Source organism: Microtus oregoni, unplaced genomic scaffold, assembly GCF_018167655.1.
Source record: "Microtus oregoni isolate MIOR12 unplaced genomic scaffold, Mior012 000029F_ref0000214, whole genome shotgun sequence".
Classification (NCBI taxonomy): domain Eukaryota; kingdom Metazoa; phylum Chordata; class Mammalia; order Rodentia; family Cricetidae; genus Microtus; species Microtus oregoni.
In genome coordinates this window covers 17,325,001-17,342,879 of record NW_024543088.1, presented here as the reverse complement: position 1 = coordinate 17,342,879, position 17,879 = coordinate 17,325,001, and the positions used below count along the sequence as shown (strand labels likewise).

The window sequence follows — 17,879 nt, the reverse complement described above, 5'->3', positions numbered from 1 at the left end:
TCACCACCCACCCATCGATGTCTGAGACAGGTGGGGGAACTGTCCTGGGGTCAGAAGAGCAGGAGGGCTGTCCCTGCCCCTCACCAGCTGTAGTGGCCCCTATATCTCCAGTGGACAACATAGTAGAGCTGGCTCCCATGGTGTAGGTGTAAGAGAGCCAACCGTGAGGGCATGAAGGCAGGAGAACTGACCTCACCCTCGCTCATTGCTGGGAGATGAACTAGCCAGGGCATTGCTGCAGAGCTCACCTGGTGGTGAGGACAGGGGAGAACTGGCAGGCAGACCAACCCTGCAGCTGCCCAGGCCCAGACCCTGGGTTATGACTTGGCCCTTCCCAACATCTACCCCATCTGTGATCGGCTAGAGCACTTAAGAAACCTGATCCCCAAACCCAAAGCCGCAGGATCTCCACAACACAGGAAACGACAGGGTATCCGAGAGGAGTCCCAGTGAGGGCCCAGCATCGATAGTGTAGCAGAGACCAGAGGCCTCTAACCAGACCAGTGACTCTGCAATGAACACTTGCAAGAAAAGATATATGGATAAAGGGATTTACTGTGTGTCCTTCTGTGTCACACTGCAGCTTTCATGATGAGATTTTAAATCTTTTTCCCCTTTTTTCACTTAAATTTTTATTTTGGATGGGGCCGCAGGGGCAGAGGGCAGATGCAAAGGGATGGAGAAATGAATGGATCCAGATACATGATGTAAAAGACACCTAAAATAAATAAAAAGAAAGTTTAAAAAAAAAAAGAAAAAAAACGTATTTCATCAGAAAATGAAGCCAGGCTCTTGTGCCTTGTTTCAGTTAATATCTTAATAGGAAAAAAAAAAAAAAACTTACTTTGAATTTCTTCTTTTAAAAAAAAAATCACTTTTTCTCTTTTCTTTTTCTTTCTTTTTTTAATCCAAAAGATGAGACTAATATGTCAAACTACTTAAACAAAAATAGTCGGGTCTCTTGTGACCAGAACATTCTCTTGGGGACAACTTTCAAGATCATGGCTGATGCTATCAACAGGGAGCCAGCTTGCCTGTTGGACCTGGAGGAAAGCAAGGCCAAATCAGTCTTGGCCCTTTCTGGGTCTAATGGAGAAAGCACAGAGAAGGTAAGAAAAGTGGAGGAGGGCAGTCCTTCTTGTGCTGTATGACTTTTATGTCCTACCCTCAGGACAAAGTAAATCAGCAGTGAGAGAGTGTTCTTTTACGGACAAAGCCAGGTGTAGTGGCTCACAGTTGCAAGCCTAGCATTGGGGAGACAGCACCATGCACAGCCTGAGCTACAGAGCTAGACCTGGTCTTAAAAGCACAGTTAAAATAAAATGATGAAATAACATGAAATGATTAACACCTGTCATTTTAAGTTTCTCACATTATCCATGTTATTTGACATAATCCTATTGTTTGGTACTTGAATTATATCTTCTGTTTTTGATTTTGTTTTGTTTTTATTGAGAAAAAAAAATTTCCACCTCCTCCCAGCCTCCCACTCCCCCCCCTCCCCCCACTCCTCTCCCCTTCCCCTCACTCCTCTCCCCCTCCCTCCACTCCTCTCCCCCTCCCTCTCAAGTCTGAAGAGCAGTCAGGGTGATTTTGTTTTTTTCTTGAGCCAGTGTCAGATGTATCCCAGCCAGTGTCAGATGTATCCCAGGCATGCCTTAAACTTGCTTTGTAGCCAAGAATCAATTTGAATTTCCTCTATTTGCCATGTGCTAGGACTATAGGTATGTGAAATCACACCCAGTTGATATGGTACTGTGGACTGAACCCATGACTTCATGAAAACTAAGCAAGCACTCTGCCAACTGAGTTTCATCCCAGCCCCCTAATAGTACAGGGGATGTATTGGGTTTTTGGTTTTTGGTTTTTGGCTTTGTTTTTTAGTTTTTTGAGACAGGATTTCTCAAAATCAGAACTCACTCTGTAGACCAAGCTGTCCTCAAACTCATAGCCATCCGCCTTTCTCTGCCTCCCGAGTGCTAGGATTAAAGGCGTGCGCCACCACTGCCCAGCTTTTGTTTTTTGGTTTTTGTTTTTTTTTTTTCTCTCCTGCTGTATAAGCCTGGCTGTACTGGAACTGATTATGTAGACTAGGTTGGCTTGCAACTTAGAGCAATCCATCTATCTTTACATCCTGAATACTGGGATTACATGCCCAACTTGGTAATACAAGTCTTTAAAGCAAGCTTTTGTTGGAGTGGTGAGTAGCTCTTCCATGGGTTTGTATATAAAATTTCTTCATTAATTTCCATTGAGATGGTTTCTCTACAAGCTTTTAGGGTAAAACAGCCTTTTCTGCTTTTGTAGTTAGTGCCGCTTTGCTTAGTTTGTGGGCAGTGGTGGGGTGGTTGTTTCTTTTGACTTTCAGATAATTTTGTATTTTTATAGTTAGCCTCTTCTTCATCTTCTGTCTTGTCTCAGTGTAGTCAAGTGGTCCTGTCTTCTCCTTTCTCAGTGTCACTGATATCTTTGCAGGACCTGAACATACTGCCCCAACTTTCCTCAAATTTTTGAATCCCAGTGTGGTTCACAGTCCCTTAGACTGACCCAGCTCTGTATGGCTCATTGACGGACTGGCATGTTCTCTGGAGTTTATCTGGTTCTTGTATGCTCCAGATTTTGCTGGGATTATTTAACGCCTTGCCTCTGGGGTATATGTGCATGCACATGCAGCACACACATACACATAAACACATCCCACAATTAACCTAACTTGAAGTATATTTTGTTTATTTTATTAAAAAGGGGTCTCACTATTGACTAGATGACATCAAACTCTTGGGCCCCAGGGACCTTTTTGCTTCAGTTGGGACTGTGCACACCACACCTAACGTCTCACTGTTATTTCAAAGCTGTTGATCTAATAATGCATCTTCCGAATTCCAGGTAATCTCAGGTCTGTACCAGAGAGCATTCCATCACTTCTCCCAGGCCGTGCAGTCAGCTGAAGAGGAGAACCAGCTTTCTTGCTGGGGCCATGAGGCTGCAGCTGAGCAGGCCCATGCTTATATGACACTGGTCGGTTTCTGTGACCAGCAGCTCCGAAAGGTAGAAGAGAGTGCATCCAGTGCATCACAGAAGAGAAGTAAGGGTTAGTATTCTGTATGTAAGCTTGAAAGTGTATAGATGCCTTTGACTGCACACACGCTTGTGTGTGCGTGCTTGTGTGTGCGTGCATGTGTGTGCGTGCATGTGCGTGTGTTTCAAATAGCAGATATTTTGCTTTGTTTCATCTTTAGAGATGATAGTATCTCCAAGCAACATAACTGCATTCAATAAATTCTGCTTATTTATTGGCAGTTTTGGGGTTTAGACTTAACTTTTGGAGACAATGTCTTACTGTGTAGCACAGGCCAGCCGTGAACTTGCCACTCTGTTCTGCCTGCCAGTGCTGGCGCTGCACATATGAGCCATTGCAGCCGACCCTTTCGCATCATGGCACTTATTTTACTTGCCATTTGTTATTGGCTCACGTGGTTTGCCTCTTGCTCTGGGAATAAAATCAAAAGCGTCATCCAGCGTGTGCTCTCAGTCCAGGATAGAAACTGCTTCCTGAAGGATTTGACAGACATGTGACTTTTCTTAACTGAAAGAAAAGCACTGGAGAGGGAACAGTGATAGACTTAAAAAAAAAAAAAAAAGAAGAAGAAGAAGAAGAAGCCCAAACGGGAAATCGGTTATTATTCGTCACATTTATGGTTTGTGTGCTAATCATCGCTTTCCTTTCTGCTCTCTCTGGTGCTGTAGAATTGGAAGCATATCCAGCACTTGTGGTGGAGAAACTGCTAAGAGCATTAAAGTTGAACTCTTCTGAAGCCAGGCTGAGGTTTCCTAGATTACTTCAGATCATAGAAGAGTATCCAGAGGAGACCTTAGACATAATGACAAAGGAGGTTGGTACCCTTGAGAGTGGAAGAGAGCTTTCAGGAATTAAAGACACACGTTTATTTATATCTAGACTCAGTGTGTGTAATACACATGTTCTGGCCTTTTTTTTTTAACCTTTGTGTGTATACACATGCTACATTGTGCTTGTGGAGGTCAGAGAACAACCTTGGGCATCATTCCTCACCTTCTGCCCTGTTTGTGATTTGATGTGATCCTCCTGTTTCCCCCTGCGTCTGAGGACTCCAGATGAGTGCTACAACACATCTGATCACATGGGTCTGAGGATCCGGACTCAGCCCCTTCTCTTGCTGGTACAGCAAGCTTTGCCCATCTGCACAGCGCCATATTACAGCTTTTCCAGCCGACACTGAGTTCTGCTATATGCTGAGTATTTAGTGGATTCAAAGTGTGAGTGTTCACATTTACCTACTTTCCTTTGTGGGTGTCGTGAGAACCATATCTGAACAAGGACCAAATCAATCAAGGAGGAATATTTCTGAACAGATTTGTATGGAATTTTGCAACCCACACAGATGAAGCTGCAGTCTGTAACATCTGTTGGTATCTTAGCCTAGGGAGAAGACTCAGTGGGAATTGAGAGGTCCATGTATGTACATGTAACAGCCTGTAGCCTCAGTACTTTTGTTCCATGGCTCACTTGGGGATACACATGCTGGCCATGCCCCTGTCTTGTGTGCCCAATCTGTATAAGCAGACTCCATCTATAAAAGGATAGAGCCATCTGAAAGGTTCCTTCATAATTTTACAGATTTATAACTAGAAAATAGACACAAATTTTGACTTGAAAATAAGAGTTCAGAAAGGACTAACTGGTACCTACTACTTTATGTAGCAAGATCTTATCTTTTGTGTGTGTGCATGAGTGCCCAGGCTAAAGGTCCATTTTCTGTGTCTTCCTCAACGTCTCTCCACATTATCTTTTGAGACAGTCTCTCCCTGTACCTGGAGCTTGCCAGTTGGGCTAGACTGGCTAGCCATCAAGTCCCTGGACCTTTCCTCCTGTCTTTTCCTCCCCAGCACAGGATTACAGGTCCATGCTACTGCACCTCATTTCTCCATAGGTACTGGGAACTGAACCCTGCTGTAGTTTACCAACTGAGCATCTCCCCAGCTCTGTATAGCAAAACCTTAGTGTTCATCTGTAAGCCCTGAGGGTTGCCGTGTTGTCAGGACTCTTTCTTCCTCCCTCTCTCCCTTCCTCCCCCCTCCCCCCTGCTCTCTTTCTTTCTATTTATTTATTTATTTATTTCTCTTATATGTATAGTGTTCTACCTGCATGTATGCCTGCACACCAGAAGAGGGCAACAGTTCTCATTATAGATGGTTGTGAGTCACCTTGTGGTTGCTGAGACTTGAACTCTGGACAGTGCTCTTAACCTCTGAACCTTCTCTCCAGCCCTCTGTCATGACTTTACCCCATGAGGACCTGCCATACTGTCAAGAGTCTTATGAAGGCCTACCATATTGTCAGGACTCTTACCCCATGAGGGTCTACCATATTGTCAGGACTCTTACCCCATGAGGGTCTACCATATTGTCAGGACTCTTACCCCATGAGGGCCTACCATATTGTCAGGACTCTTACCCCATGAGGGTCTACCATATTGTCAGGACTCTTACCCCATGAGGGTCTACCATATTGTCAGGACTCTTACCCCATGAGGGTCTACCATATTGTCAGGACTCTTACCCCATGAGGGCCTACCATATTGTCAGGACTCTTACCCCATGAGGGTCTACCATATTGTCAGGACTCTTACCCCATGAGGGTCTACCATATTGTCAGGACTCTTACCCCTGAGGGCCTACCATATTGTCAGGACTCTTACCCTATGAGGGCCTACCATATTGTCAGGACTCATCCCCATGAGGGCCTACCATATTGTCAGGACTCATCCCCTAACTATTCACGATAATGCAGTAAGTAAAATGGAATGTATAGCTGTTACAAGAATGAGGTAAATTGGTCTTTGTTACTTTTATATTCCTGTGATAAGACATCGTGTACAAGACAACTTACAGAAGACAGTGGTTTTGGAGGGCATCCAGTTTCAGAGGATTAGAGTCAGGAGCCTAGCTACAGCAGGCAGGAATGGCATGACGCTGGAGCAGTAGGTAGAGCTCACATCTTAAGACACAACTATCATGGAGACTGGGCCCACTGCAAATGGTGGGAGTCTTAAAATCTCAAAGCCCACTCCCAGCCCATCTCCTCCAACAAGGCCATACCTCCAAATCCTTCCCTAACAGTTCTACTGACTGGCGACCAAGCATTCAAATATATGACTTTATAGGGACTATTTTTATTCAAACCACTACAGCAGGTATTCTTTAAGCAAAGAATATGTATGTACATGTACAAAAATTGCTTGGAAGAATCCAAAGGTTCCTTAGCAAAAGAGAGCTAAGAGAGACTTCCATATAAGACATGTCATATTAAACCTCTTTTGCCTTTATAGCCTTTATGGTAAATAGTGTCAGTGTTTGTCCATTTTCAAACTGTAGTTTTCTGAATTTTAGATTTCATCCATTCCTTGCTGGCAGTTCATTGGTTGGATCAGCCACATGATGGCCTTACTGGATAAAGAGGAAGCCATTGCAGTGCAGCCTACTGTGGAAGAAATTGCTGATAACTACCCACAGGCCATCATCTACCCTTTTATAATAAGCAGTGAAAGCTTCTCCTTTAAACAGACTTCTTCTGGTCATAAGAATAAGGCATTTGTTGAAAGGTAATGCTTTGGTGTTAGGCTGATGAGATGGATAAAAAAATTTGTGTGGTAAAAGCAAAAACATATAAATACATTTGAGCTTTTCATGAAGCATGGAAATTCTTAGACTTCTCTTGAGTTTATCTTTTCTCCGTATACTTGTTACAGAATTTCTCTACTTTTGAAAATAGTTTGTCTTAGGTGCTTGCCTGCATGCCCGTAGTTAATAATCTTTTGCATAATACAGACTAAATGAGATGCTTTCTGCATCAGTTCTTGTCCTAGTTGGTTTGCCTTTGACACAAGCTAGGGTCATCTGGGAAGAGAGAGCCTCAATTGAGAAAATGACCCCACTTGATTAGCCCCATGGGGCATTTTCTTGGTTAATGATTGATAAGAGATGGCCCAGCTCAAGTGGATGGTGTCACTCCTGAGCAGTTGGTCCTGGGTTGTATAAGAAAGCAGGCTGAGCAGGGCGATGGTGGTGCACGCCTTTAATCCCAGCACTCAGGAGGCAGAGGCAGGCGTACCTCTTTTGAGTTCAAGGCCAGCCTGGTCTACAAGAGCTAGTTCCAGGGACAGGCCCCAAAGCTACAGAGAAACCCCGTCTCAAAAGAAAGAAGAAAGCAAGCAAGCAGGCTGAGCAAACCGAGCTTAAGGAGCAAGCCAGTAAGCAGCATCCCCTCCATGGCCTCTGCTTTAGTTCTTGACTCCAGTGATGAACTGCTCCCTGAGAGCTATACACTGAGATACTGAGATAAACCCTCCCATCTCTAAGTTGCTTCTCTTTTTGGTGTTTATCACAGCAGTAGAAACCCCAGCTAAGACTGCTGTGAAGCTGCCCTTTAAAATACATTGGAGTGTTGACATGGTAATGCATACCTGTAGTCACAGGTACTCTAGAAGTTGTGACAGGAGCCTGAATTTTTAGGGCAGCCTGAGCTGTATATAAACAATATACTACAAATAAATAAATAAAAATATAATAGGAACCCAGAGAAACTGGGGAGATGGCTAAGTGGGTAAGAGAGCTTATTCTGCAAACACAAGAACTTGAGTTCCATCCCCAGCACCCATGGCTATATGCACCTGTAGCCTCAACATTGGTTTGCAAAGACAGACAGATCCTGAGAGCTTGCTGACCAGGCAGCCTAGGCAAAACAATGAGCTTTGGGCTTATAGAAAGACTCTGTCTCAAGGAAATAAAGCAGAAGTGAGATGCCCACTCCTGCTTTGTGCACACACAAGTGCACACTCTCGAATACTCACATATATACATTGTGTGTGTGTGTGTGTGTGTGCGCGCGCACACACACAAAGAGAGATCCCTCTTCTAAATTGGGCCACAATAGATAGCTTAAAGTGTCATCTTTTTCGCTGCTTTGGTTATTTATAAGTTGAGACCAGTGACATAATGAACCTTGGTGTGACTTACACAAGAATACTTTGTAAATGCATTGCTTCCTGGGCACATGTTCCATCAGAGTTACTTTGTGCATTGAACATCCTCAAACATCAGTAAACCCAATTCCAAACAACAAACTCTACTGATATCAAAGGCATTCATTGACTTCAGAATTACAGTGAGTGATTCAGTACCCAGATCTCAGATCTCACCCATGTGTAGGTTTTTCTGCTCTCCCAAAACACAGAAACATCAGTATTAAATAACATAAATGAACAGAATATTCTACTCAATAGCTACAGAGTGCACATTCTTCTCAACAACCTATGGTACTTTTTCCAAAATAGACCATATTTTAGGACACTGAGTCTTTATAATGTTGAATAAATTAAAATGGAATCAAACTATAAATCTAAGAGAAACATAATTTTTAGTTTAGTAGTTTGTAGTTGTAAACAATATGCAACTCATAGAGTCTAAACAATGCACTATTGAATGATGGCTGAGTTATTGAAGAAATCAGGAGAAACGTTTTTATATGCCTAGAATTAAATAAAATGGCAAACACACCAGAGCCTATGGAAAACAAAATATTCCAAGAAGAAAGTATAAGATCTTAGAAAAATAAAAACAAGCCAAGTTCAAAATCAGTATAGTAGAAGGAGAGGGAGCACGAGCAAGGAACTCAGGACCACGAGGGGTGCACCCACACACTGAGACAATAGGGATGTTCTAGACCAGCTGGCCTAGGTCTGAAAAAGCCTGGGATAAAACCGGACTTGCTGAACATAGCGGACAATGAGGAATACTGAGAATTCAAGAACAATCGCAGTGGGTTTTTGATCCTACTGCACGTACTGGCTTTGGGGGAGCCTAGGCAGTTTGGATGCTCACCTTACGAGACCTGGATAGAGGTGGGCGGTCCTTGGGCTTCCCACAGGTCAGGGAACCCTGATTGCTCTTCGAGCAGATGAGGGAGGGGGACTTGATCGGGGGAGGGGGAGGGAAATGGGAAGCGGTTGCGGGGAGGAGGCAGAAATCCTTAATAAATAAATAAATTTTAAAAAAAGAAAAAGAAAGTTTGATCAAGGAAAAATCAAAAAAAATCTGTATAGTAGTGAATAATAACAGTCAGAGCATAAATAGTTGATTTTTTTTTTCTTTTCTTCTTTTGGTTTTTCAAGACAGGGTTTCTCTGTATAGCCCTGGCTGTCATGGAATTCGCTCTGTAGACCAGGCTGGTCTTGAACTCACACAGATCTACCTGCTTCTGCCTCCTGAGTGTTGGATTAATGAAATAGAAATGTTGTTTTTAGCTTCAACAGTTAGTTGTTGGGATCAGCCTAAGTGTCTGCCAGTGTGAGTGAGTAACAATGTCTGATATATACTACATTCAGTTTTATTCAACCACAAAGAAAAACAAAATTGTGTTGTTTGCATGAAAATGAATAGAGTGAAACCTCATCATATATTGAGAGAAATAAGCCGGACTCAAACAGAGAGCCTTTCTTTCCTATGTATGTCCATCTGACATGAAAGCAGAAACAGAATTGCCTGGGGAAAGGAAGGATGCTCAGGAGGGAGCGAAATAGAGGGTCTAGAAGCAGAGATGGTCAAAGTCCATGGTGTACTTGAATAAACTGTCTTTATGAAATCCATCACTATGTATAAATACAGTCAATAAGACAGCTATTTCTGACATGAGCTGAACTTCTTTGTTGCCAAGTAAGATGAAAGACGACATGTCAGTTGTCACAGTCTGTACACAGACCACTTGCACCACCGTGCCTCGTCAGCTGCACCATCTGAACAGTCTCTAGAACAGTAGGACTATTTTTAAAAGTGAACACATGAAAAATATTTGTGAGGAAGCACCTGTCATACTTCAAGATGATTTAAAGCAAATTATATTCATCAGTATCCATTTTTACTACAGATCTATCCCCAACTTTCCTAATGCTACAACCCCTTAATATAGTTCCTTAATATAGTTTTGTGCTGACCCCAACCATAAAATTACTTCCATTGCTACTTCATAATTGTAATTTGCCTACTATTATGAATCATAAAATAAATATCTGATATGCAAGACATCTAATATGCAACCCCTGTGAAAGTATCTTTCAACCGCCAGAGGGTCTTGACCCACAGGTTGAGAACCACTGTCAATCTAATATATAATTCTCAAGTCGCTACTTCCCTGGACATGTCGTGTGTGTGTGTGTGTGTGTGTGTGTGTGTGTGTGTACGACATGAGTTTGTATGTATAATTATAGTAACCATCAAGAAAGTGTATGTTCTAAATCTATATTTTAAATATATAAAAATAGACCCTGGTTACTACCTAAACCTGGTGGTGGTGGTGGTGGTCTGAAACAGTCTCTGTATGTATCCCAGGCTGTTCTAGAACACTCTGTGTAGACCAAGGTGGCCTTGAATTCACAGAGATCCACCTGCCTCTACCTCTAAGTGTTAGGATTAAAGACGTGTGCCACAACACTTGGCCTAAACCTGGTCATTTTTTATAGGATAAAAAGTAAACTTGATCAAGGAGGAGAGATTCAAGTTTTTATTAATGCCCTAGACCAGCTCTCCAATCCTGATATGCTCTTTAAGGTAAGAAAACAGCCTTTGACAATGAAAAAAATGAATGTGAATAGCATTTGTGGATAGTCTAACTTCTTTCTTGATTCTTTCCTCTCTCTCTTTTGGCACAGGACTGGGTTGAGGATATGAAAAATGAACTTGAAAAGAATCCTGTGAATAAAAATAATATTGTAAAACTGTATAAAAGGATGTACGCTGCCTTGGGTGACCTTCAGGCTCACGGCTTGGGGCCATTTAGAAGGAAGTTCATACAGGTATGGATAAGTGCAGTTGCCTTGAGGGTAGCAGCAGCATTCACATTTGATTGGGTCTTTACTGTTGTCTGTTGTTAATGAGCTTGATTTAGATCAATGCCTTCTGCAAGATAGAGTGCTTGAATATGTTTCCATTCAGTGGTGACAGTGGGTCAGTAAGCAAAACTTTGGGGTTCTACTGTGTTCCCCCTTCATGCTCAGATTCTGGTATCTGAAGATTACATGTAGTTCAGTGCTTTTAATTCTAAGATGACTTAAGTATTGGGTCAAGAAAGTATTTCTGTCCTACATGAGGTTATAAGTATTCTGAAGCATGTATTTGGGGAACCAGTTTGGGTGCTCAGAGACACTCTACAGACACAGTGCCCAGAGTCAGAGGAACTGTGTAAACAACACTGCTTATAAAAGCTGTATTTCAGACAAGTGTGACAGAGGAGGATCTGTTCTAGTTATTCTAGAGTTGGAAAGAGTCCTTAATTGAGGGGTACTCTCTTTTGTTTTATTTTCTTAATTTAAATTTTTTTACATGCAAATTTATTTTGATCATATTTCCCCATCTTTCAATTTTAACAAGATTCTCCTTACCTTCCTACACACTGAACTTTATGTTATTTTTCTCTCTCTCTTTTAAAAACACACACAAAAAAAATCACAAAACAAAAATCAAAATAAGAAAAAAAAAACAAAAATACCAAAATAAAAAGTCTGAAAAGGTACCAATGAATTCATTTTGTGTTGGCCACCTCCTGCAGGTCGTGGGGCATACTCTAAAGTGTGGGTGATACACCCAGTGAGACTCCATTGAAGAAAACTAAGTTTTACTTTGCAAGCAGGTATCAGTTACAGATAGCTTCTTGGGTAGGAATGGGACCCTCTCTCCGCTTCCCCTTCTCAGTGATGAAGCTCTGACTTGAACCTGTGCAAATCTTGTGCATGCTACCACAGTCTGTGAGTTCATGTGTGCATTAGTCCGTGTGTCTGGAGGCCCTGTTTCCTTGGAGTCATCCACCACCTCTGGCTCTGAAACTCTTTCCCCTTCTCCCACAAGCTTGGGGGTGGGAGATTTGTTGAAGACATTTAGGACTGAGTACTCCAAAGTCTCTCCTACTCTACCTATTGTCCAGCTGAAAGGTCTCTGTGATAGTTCCTATCTACTGTGAAAAGAAGCTTCTTTGATTGTAGGTTGAGTGAGGTGCGGATCTTTGTGTATTAGGAATATCATTACTATGTTCCTTTAGCAGAGTAATAGTGGGTTTTCCCCTAGCCCATGAACTATCTGGTCTCAGGTTTTTGGCCATTTTGGTAGTGTCATGTATGGGTTACCTTTTATGGGTTGGTCCTTAAATCCAATAAAAAAGCAGTTGGTTCTTCCCAAAGCATTTGTACCACTGTTACATAGTATATCTTGCAGGCAGATCACTGTTGGAGGTCACAAGGTTTATAGCTGGGTGATAGTAATGATTACCTTACCCCTTTGCTAGTGTACAAAGTACTTCCAGTCCATCAACACTAGTCAGTAGGGCAAAGCTTTTAGTTAGGCCTTACCTCAGATGACTTCTCGTGTGAGATGGCCGAAGTGAGTGTTGTCTCCAGCAACAGAGCTTCACCATCAGTCTGTGGAGAGTAAAAGCTACCCTGTGATGTTTGGGGGTTTCCAGTGACGTCACAAATGCAGCCCGTTCCTGACACCGAAAGTTTCAGTTGGTGGAATAAGATATCTAGTTGGCACTGTCCTTCCTTTTATTTGGTGACTGCATTTAGATTCCTCCCACGTAGGCTTACATTTTGGGAAGCTTCTACAGTAGTTGGTTTTCCTGTTTTTCCAAAGGGCCTTTAGTGTTAGTTGTTTCTTCCCATGTCTCCTCCTTTGCCCTTCTCTCCTGTTCTCCCTATGTAGTCATCTGTTCTAGTTTACCCTCTGTCCTCTGTAACAATGTGTTCTACTTCCCCTTTCTTGGAAACCAGTCCCACTCCCCAAGTCGCCGCTTCCTGGATAGGTACCTAACCTCTGTAGTTATGGATGGTGGCACACCTATCAAAGGCTTCAAAGCTAACATCTACATTTAAGAGAAAACATACAATATTTGCCAATTGGGGTTTGGATTATCTAATTCTGGATGATTTTTCCTATTCAACTGTAAATCTCATAATTTCATGTTTCATAACAGTTGAACAATAATATTCCATTGTGTATAAATGTACCCCATTTTCATTATCTATTTTTAAGTTGATGAGAATTGGAGATCATTCCATCTTCTGGTTTCCTCAATTTCTTTCTTCAACGTCTTAAAGTTTTTATTATACAACAAGATTTTCACTTGCTTGGTTGAAGTTACCCGCACCCCAAATGTATATATTGGGGCTATTGTGAAAGGTTCTAGCTCCCTGATTCCTTTCTCAGTCCATTTGTCATGTGTATATAGAAAAGCAACTGATTTTTGTGTGTTAATTCTCTGTCCTGATACTTTGCTGAAAGTGTTTATCCGCTCTAGAAGTTTTCTGGTGGAGTTTTTAACCATTTTTTATGTGTAAAGTCATAGCATCTGTTTGGTTTTTGTTGTTGTTTTGTTTTGGGGTTTGTTTTTTTTTTTTTTGAAGCACTCATTAGAATTTGTAACTAGGAGTTGTTCTGCCTAAGGAAGAGAAGACACAGAAAAAAGGGACACTCAAAATGTTTTAAAATCATGGAATATTCATAAACTTAAAGCTTTTTCTAATATACAATGGAAGCAGTGTTCATAATAGTAAATTTTTAATTTTCAGGCCTTCGGGAAAGAATTTGACAAAAGCTTTGGGAATGGTGGTTCTAAGCTGCCTACAATGAAGCCCAGGCACTTCCGTGATATTACTGATGCACTATTTGTAAGGATGAGAACAAACCTGAAGCCACCTGGGAACCTGAAAGAGTACTCCCCCTGGATGAGTGCATTCAAAGTGCAGTCCCCAGGAAATGAAGTGGAGATTCCTGGTTAGTTAACACCCAATCGTTAAGGAGAATAACATGGCAGCGAACTCTTGTTTTCCAAGTAATGACACTAGGATCCTGGTGTGTGTGTGTGTGTGTGTGTGTGTGTGTGTGAGAGAGAGAGAGAGAGAGAGAAAGAGAGAGAGAGAGAGAGATTATGCAGGGGTGTATATATTGTGTGTAGCATGCATATATGCATATAGAGGTCAGAAAACAACCCAAGGAATTCATCTTTACTTTCCACCGTGCTTGAGGGACAGAACCTTGTTTTTTTCACACACCAGGCTGGCTGGCCTGTGTGCACTGTGCATTCTCCTGTCTCTGCCTTCAAGAGTACTAGCTAGGACCACAGATAACCACGGCTACCGTACCTGGCTTGTGCATGAGAGCTGGAGATTTGTGCTTGTGCCAGAAGCACTTTTACCTAATGGATCATCTCCCCGGCCCATCTTTTTGATTTATTTGTTTTTGGTTATGTATCTGTGGGGGTAAATTCATGTGAGCGCAAGTGCCCACAGACCAGAAGAGAATGTTGTATCCCCTGGAGCTGGAGTTAACAAGTGGCATGGGTGCTGGGAACCAAACTCAGGTTCTCTGGAAGAACAGCAGTTGCTCATAACTGCTGCGGCATCTCTCCAGTGTCTTCCCCAACCATATTCATCATTAGGAAAACCTACAATTACTATGATTTAGTACAGTTTACTATATTTTTTTATTATGGCAGGTGTTCAGATTCCCATTTAGTATTTACAGTAACCCCAAATCATTGATTCCTACTTTGCTTGCCCATAACTTTTCTTCAGGAATAAGTCCAAGTGTAGAGAGGTTGCTTCCCGGGAGGCAACGCCTGGTCCCACTCAAAGAGAGCAGCAACAGGAAAACAATTTATGACACTGAGATGTCGCATGCAGCAAACTGTCAGGAGAAATTTCTTCCTAGTCCATGTTTCTCAACCTAGAATCCTCCCCCTCCCCCCAAGAAAGGAGCGTTTTAATCTGGTGGCTGGTTTTCCCTTCTCAACAAATGTAAGAGAAAGCTTGGCAGAAGCAGTCTCTTCACTGTTGACGACTGTGTAGTTATACTCATTAGCTTCAGGAAAAAAGGCTGTAACTTTTTCTTTCTTTATGGTTGTTGCTGTTTTGTTTTAACACAGGGTCTCACTGTGTAGACCAGGCTGACCTGGACTTACAGAGATCCGCCTGCCTCTGCCTCCTGAGTGCTGAGGTTAAAGGTGTGCGCCACCATGCCTGGCTATGGCTGGTTTTTATAAATTAAAACTTTGAATTAAAGAAAAAATAAGTATCATGTTACATCAACATATTTTGTTAAATCAACATATATGTCTTAAAACGTAGAAGTTTTATAACAGACAGTATCTAAGCGAGGCTCTGTGTCTGTTTTAGGCCAGTATGATGGCAAGGGCAAGCCATTACCTGAATATCATGTGCGGATCTCTGGATTTGATGAGCGGGTATGTTGTGTTTGTCATCCTCATCTCTTTGACATTTGATGTGTTGGTCAACTTCTCACTAGCCTGTTGTTCCCAAATTATTATATTGATCAGATTCCTAAAGATAATGTCTCCTATGTTTCAGTATCAGTTGTATTTAAGAGTATTATAAGTTAAGTGCTAAATGGTCAGCCCCGAAAATATTTAAGTAGCTGTCTCACAAAACCAAAAAAAAAAAAAAGAATATAAATGTATATACAAATACTTATATGGCTGCAATAACAATTGATGAAAATAGAAGCCACGAATTTGAAGGAGAGTTGAGAGGGGCATATGAGAGGGTTTGGAAGGAGAAATGTTATAATTAAATTAGAATGTCAAAAATAGAGAAAAATATAGTAAATGAATTATAAGCTGTATATTCCATTGTAGGTGATGTGTAGAATTAATCTTTTATAAAAGAAAACCATTATGGTAGACACCACATGTTGAGAAGGATATGCATGGTTTTAGGCAGTGTCTGTAGCCAAGAATATTGAGTATGTATGAGCACAGCCCTCAAGATGACAGATGGCCCTGACGCCTCAGCCCATACCACCTGACCAGGGTGTGGTGAGCTACTCTAATACTGTTTTAAGGTTTTTTTGTTTTTTTTTCCCCGCTGCAGTAGTGCACACTGTAGCCCCAGCTACTCAGTTGGTAGAAGGACCACTTGAGCCCAGGCATTAGAAACTAAGCCAGGCAACACAGCAAGAGTATTTTCTTTTAAACAACAAATCTCTTAATGTTTAAAGGTAAAAGTAATGGCCTCCTTGAGGAAACCAAAGCGCATTGTTATTCGAGGCCATGATGAAAAGGAGTACCCCTTCCTGGTAAAAGGCGGCGAGGACCTCCGTCAGGACCAGCGCATTGAGCAGCTCTTTGAGGTCATGAATGCCATCCTCGCTCAGAATGCTGCCTGCAGTCAGAGAAACATGCAGTTAAGGACTTACCGTGTCGTGCCCATGACCTCCAGGTATGGCCTGAGTGAGATGGTATGTATAGGGGACGGGGTATACATCCCACCCTGTCTGAGCCCTGAAGTATGTCTGTGGGTGCTGGAAGTGTCCCGTGGACAGAACTCAACTAGATTTACACGTGAAAGTAAGTGAGGAAGTAGAGACTGGATAGGAAGAAATCTCTTTCACTTTGATTCTTCAGAACATTTTTTTCTGATGAAGAAGGAGCAGTTGGGATTTGTTTGCACTTATTTGAAACGTTGTATTTTATTTTTCAGATTAGGATTAATTGAATGGATTGAAAATACTATGACCTTGAAGGAACTTATTTTCAATAATATGTCGAAAGAGGAGAACATGGCTTATAGCAGGTAGTGTGTTCTTATGTCACGTTGGATGGCCTGGAAATGCGCAGAGATCTGCCTGTACTGGAATTTAAGAGACATGACAGCTTTTTAAATTACATTGTGTAGTCCAGGCTGGCATTGGATCCTGAGTGCCAGGATTAGAATCATCGATGCATGCTACCAACCTGCCCCTCAACTTGTAATTGTTTGACTTCTGAAAGCTCATTAGGAAAGCTGCAGCACAAACTGAAAAGTGACCAAGTATATGTACACCACAGTGTGTCCACCTGTACAAGTGCTGGCTCTCATCTGTGCAGTGTCACTAAAGGCTTCTCGAATTCAAGATGAGCATTTTCTGGCATTAAGAAAATACTTTATCATACCTAAGATGGGTTTTATTTGTATCTGCATTCGGGAAATGGTAAAGAAATATCTGGAACTAGTCAAAAAAATAAGGAAAAGCAGATGTTTTGTGAATGATTTGTAAAAGATTGGCTTATGGTCAAATGAGGCCTACCAGCAGTGATAGCATTATTGTCAGGCTGCCTTTTAGGGTGACATGCCTAAGTCACAGACTTTTGTGTTTATTTTAACATCTTATTTTTCTCTGCATGAAGAGGCAAATATTTTGCACCTGATTTGATTATGCCTGAGTTTTCGCATAGGGAAGTTGTTTGAGTTTATCCTGGAGTCATTAGGGATGAATAATGCTATATTTAAAGTTGTATTTATTCTTCACTGTTTTTTAATAAATTTTCAGTGTTCTTTGCCATACAGAATACCTCCTTAATTCTAATTCCTTTTTCCCTACTTGCTAGTGATCCTTATGCACCAGCTCGTGAATATAAAGACTGGCTAATAAAAATGTCGGGGAAAACTGATATTGGAGCCTATGCACTAATGTACAAGTAAGTTTGGTTTTGGTTTACATTTGTTTCATTCTTCTAAAATATGCAAACTTTTGAGTCTTGACCTCACAGAGATCCACTTGCTCTGCCTAGATGATACTATATTTTAGTATAAATAATTTTAAATTCACCAGAAATTTGTTCTAATGAAGTGTTTCTCTTAAATCACAGAAGAGCTAACCATACAGAAACAGTCATGGCTTTTAGAAAAAGGGAGAATAAAGTGCCTGCTGATCTCTTAAAGTAAGTATATTTGTGACTTCACAAACACTAGTGGCATGGCAGAAACTATATGTGGTTTATCTCTCTCCTAGGCGGGCTTTTG

General features: G+C 41.6%; 1 protein-coding gene across 1 annotated transcript in view; it reads left to right on the top strand.

Moving 5' to 3' along the window:
• Nucleotides 1–17,879, top strand: part of Prkdc (protein kinase, DNA-activated, catalytic subunit) — a 165,684-nt gene that overhangs the window by 140,626 nt on the left and 7,179 nt on the right. The window contains exons 71-83 of the mRNA XM_041677945.1: nucleotides 916–1,109; nucleotides 2,887–3,091; nucleotides 3,748–3,893; nucleotides 6,430–6,641; nucleotides 10,554–10,641; nucleotides 10,743–10,886; nucleotides 13,650–13,854; nucleotides 15,255–15,322; nucleotides 16,096–16,316; nucleotides 16,578–16,670; nucleotides 17,465–17,554; nucleotides 17,726–17,797; nucleotides 17,869–17,879. The exon at nucleotides 17,869–17,879 is cut by the window's right edge and continues 191 nt beyond it. Of these exons, the coding sequence (XP_041533879.1) occupies nucleotides 916–1,109; nucleotides 2,887–3,091; nucleotides 3,748–3,893; nucleotides 6,430–6,641; nucleotides 10,554–10,641; nucleotides 10,743–10,886; nucleotides 13,650–13,854; nucleotides 15,255–15,322; nucleotides 16,096–16,316; nucleotides 16,578–16,670; nucleotides 17,465–17,554; nucleotides 17,726–17,797; nucleotides 17,869–17,879 (1,749 nt within the window). The remainder of the gene's footprint in view (nucleotides 1–915; nucleotides 1,110–2,886; nucleotides 3,092–3,747; nucleotides 3,894–6,429; nucleotides 6,642–10,553; nucleotides 10,642–10,742; nucleotides 10,887–13,649; nucleotides 13,855–15,254; nucleotides 15,323–16,095; nucleotides 16,317–16,577; nucleotides 16,671–17,464; nucleotides 17,555–17,725; nucleotides 17,798–17,868) is intronic.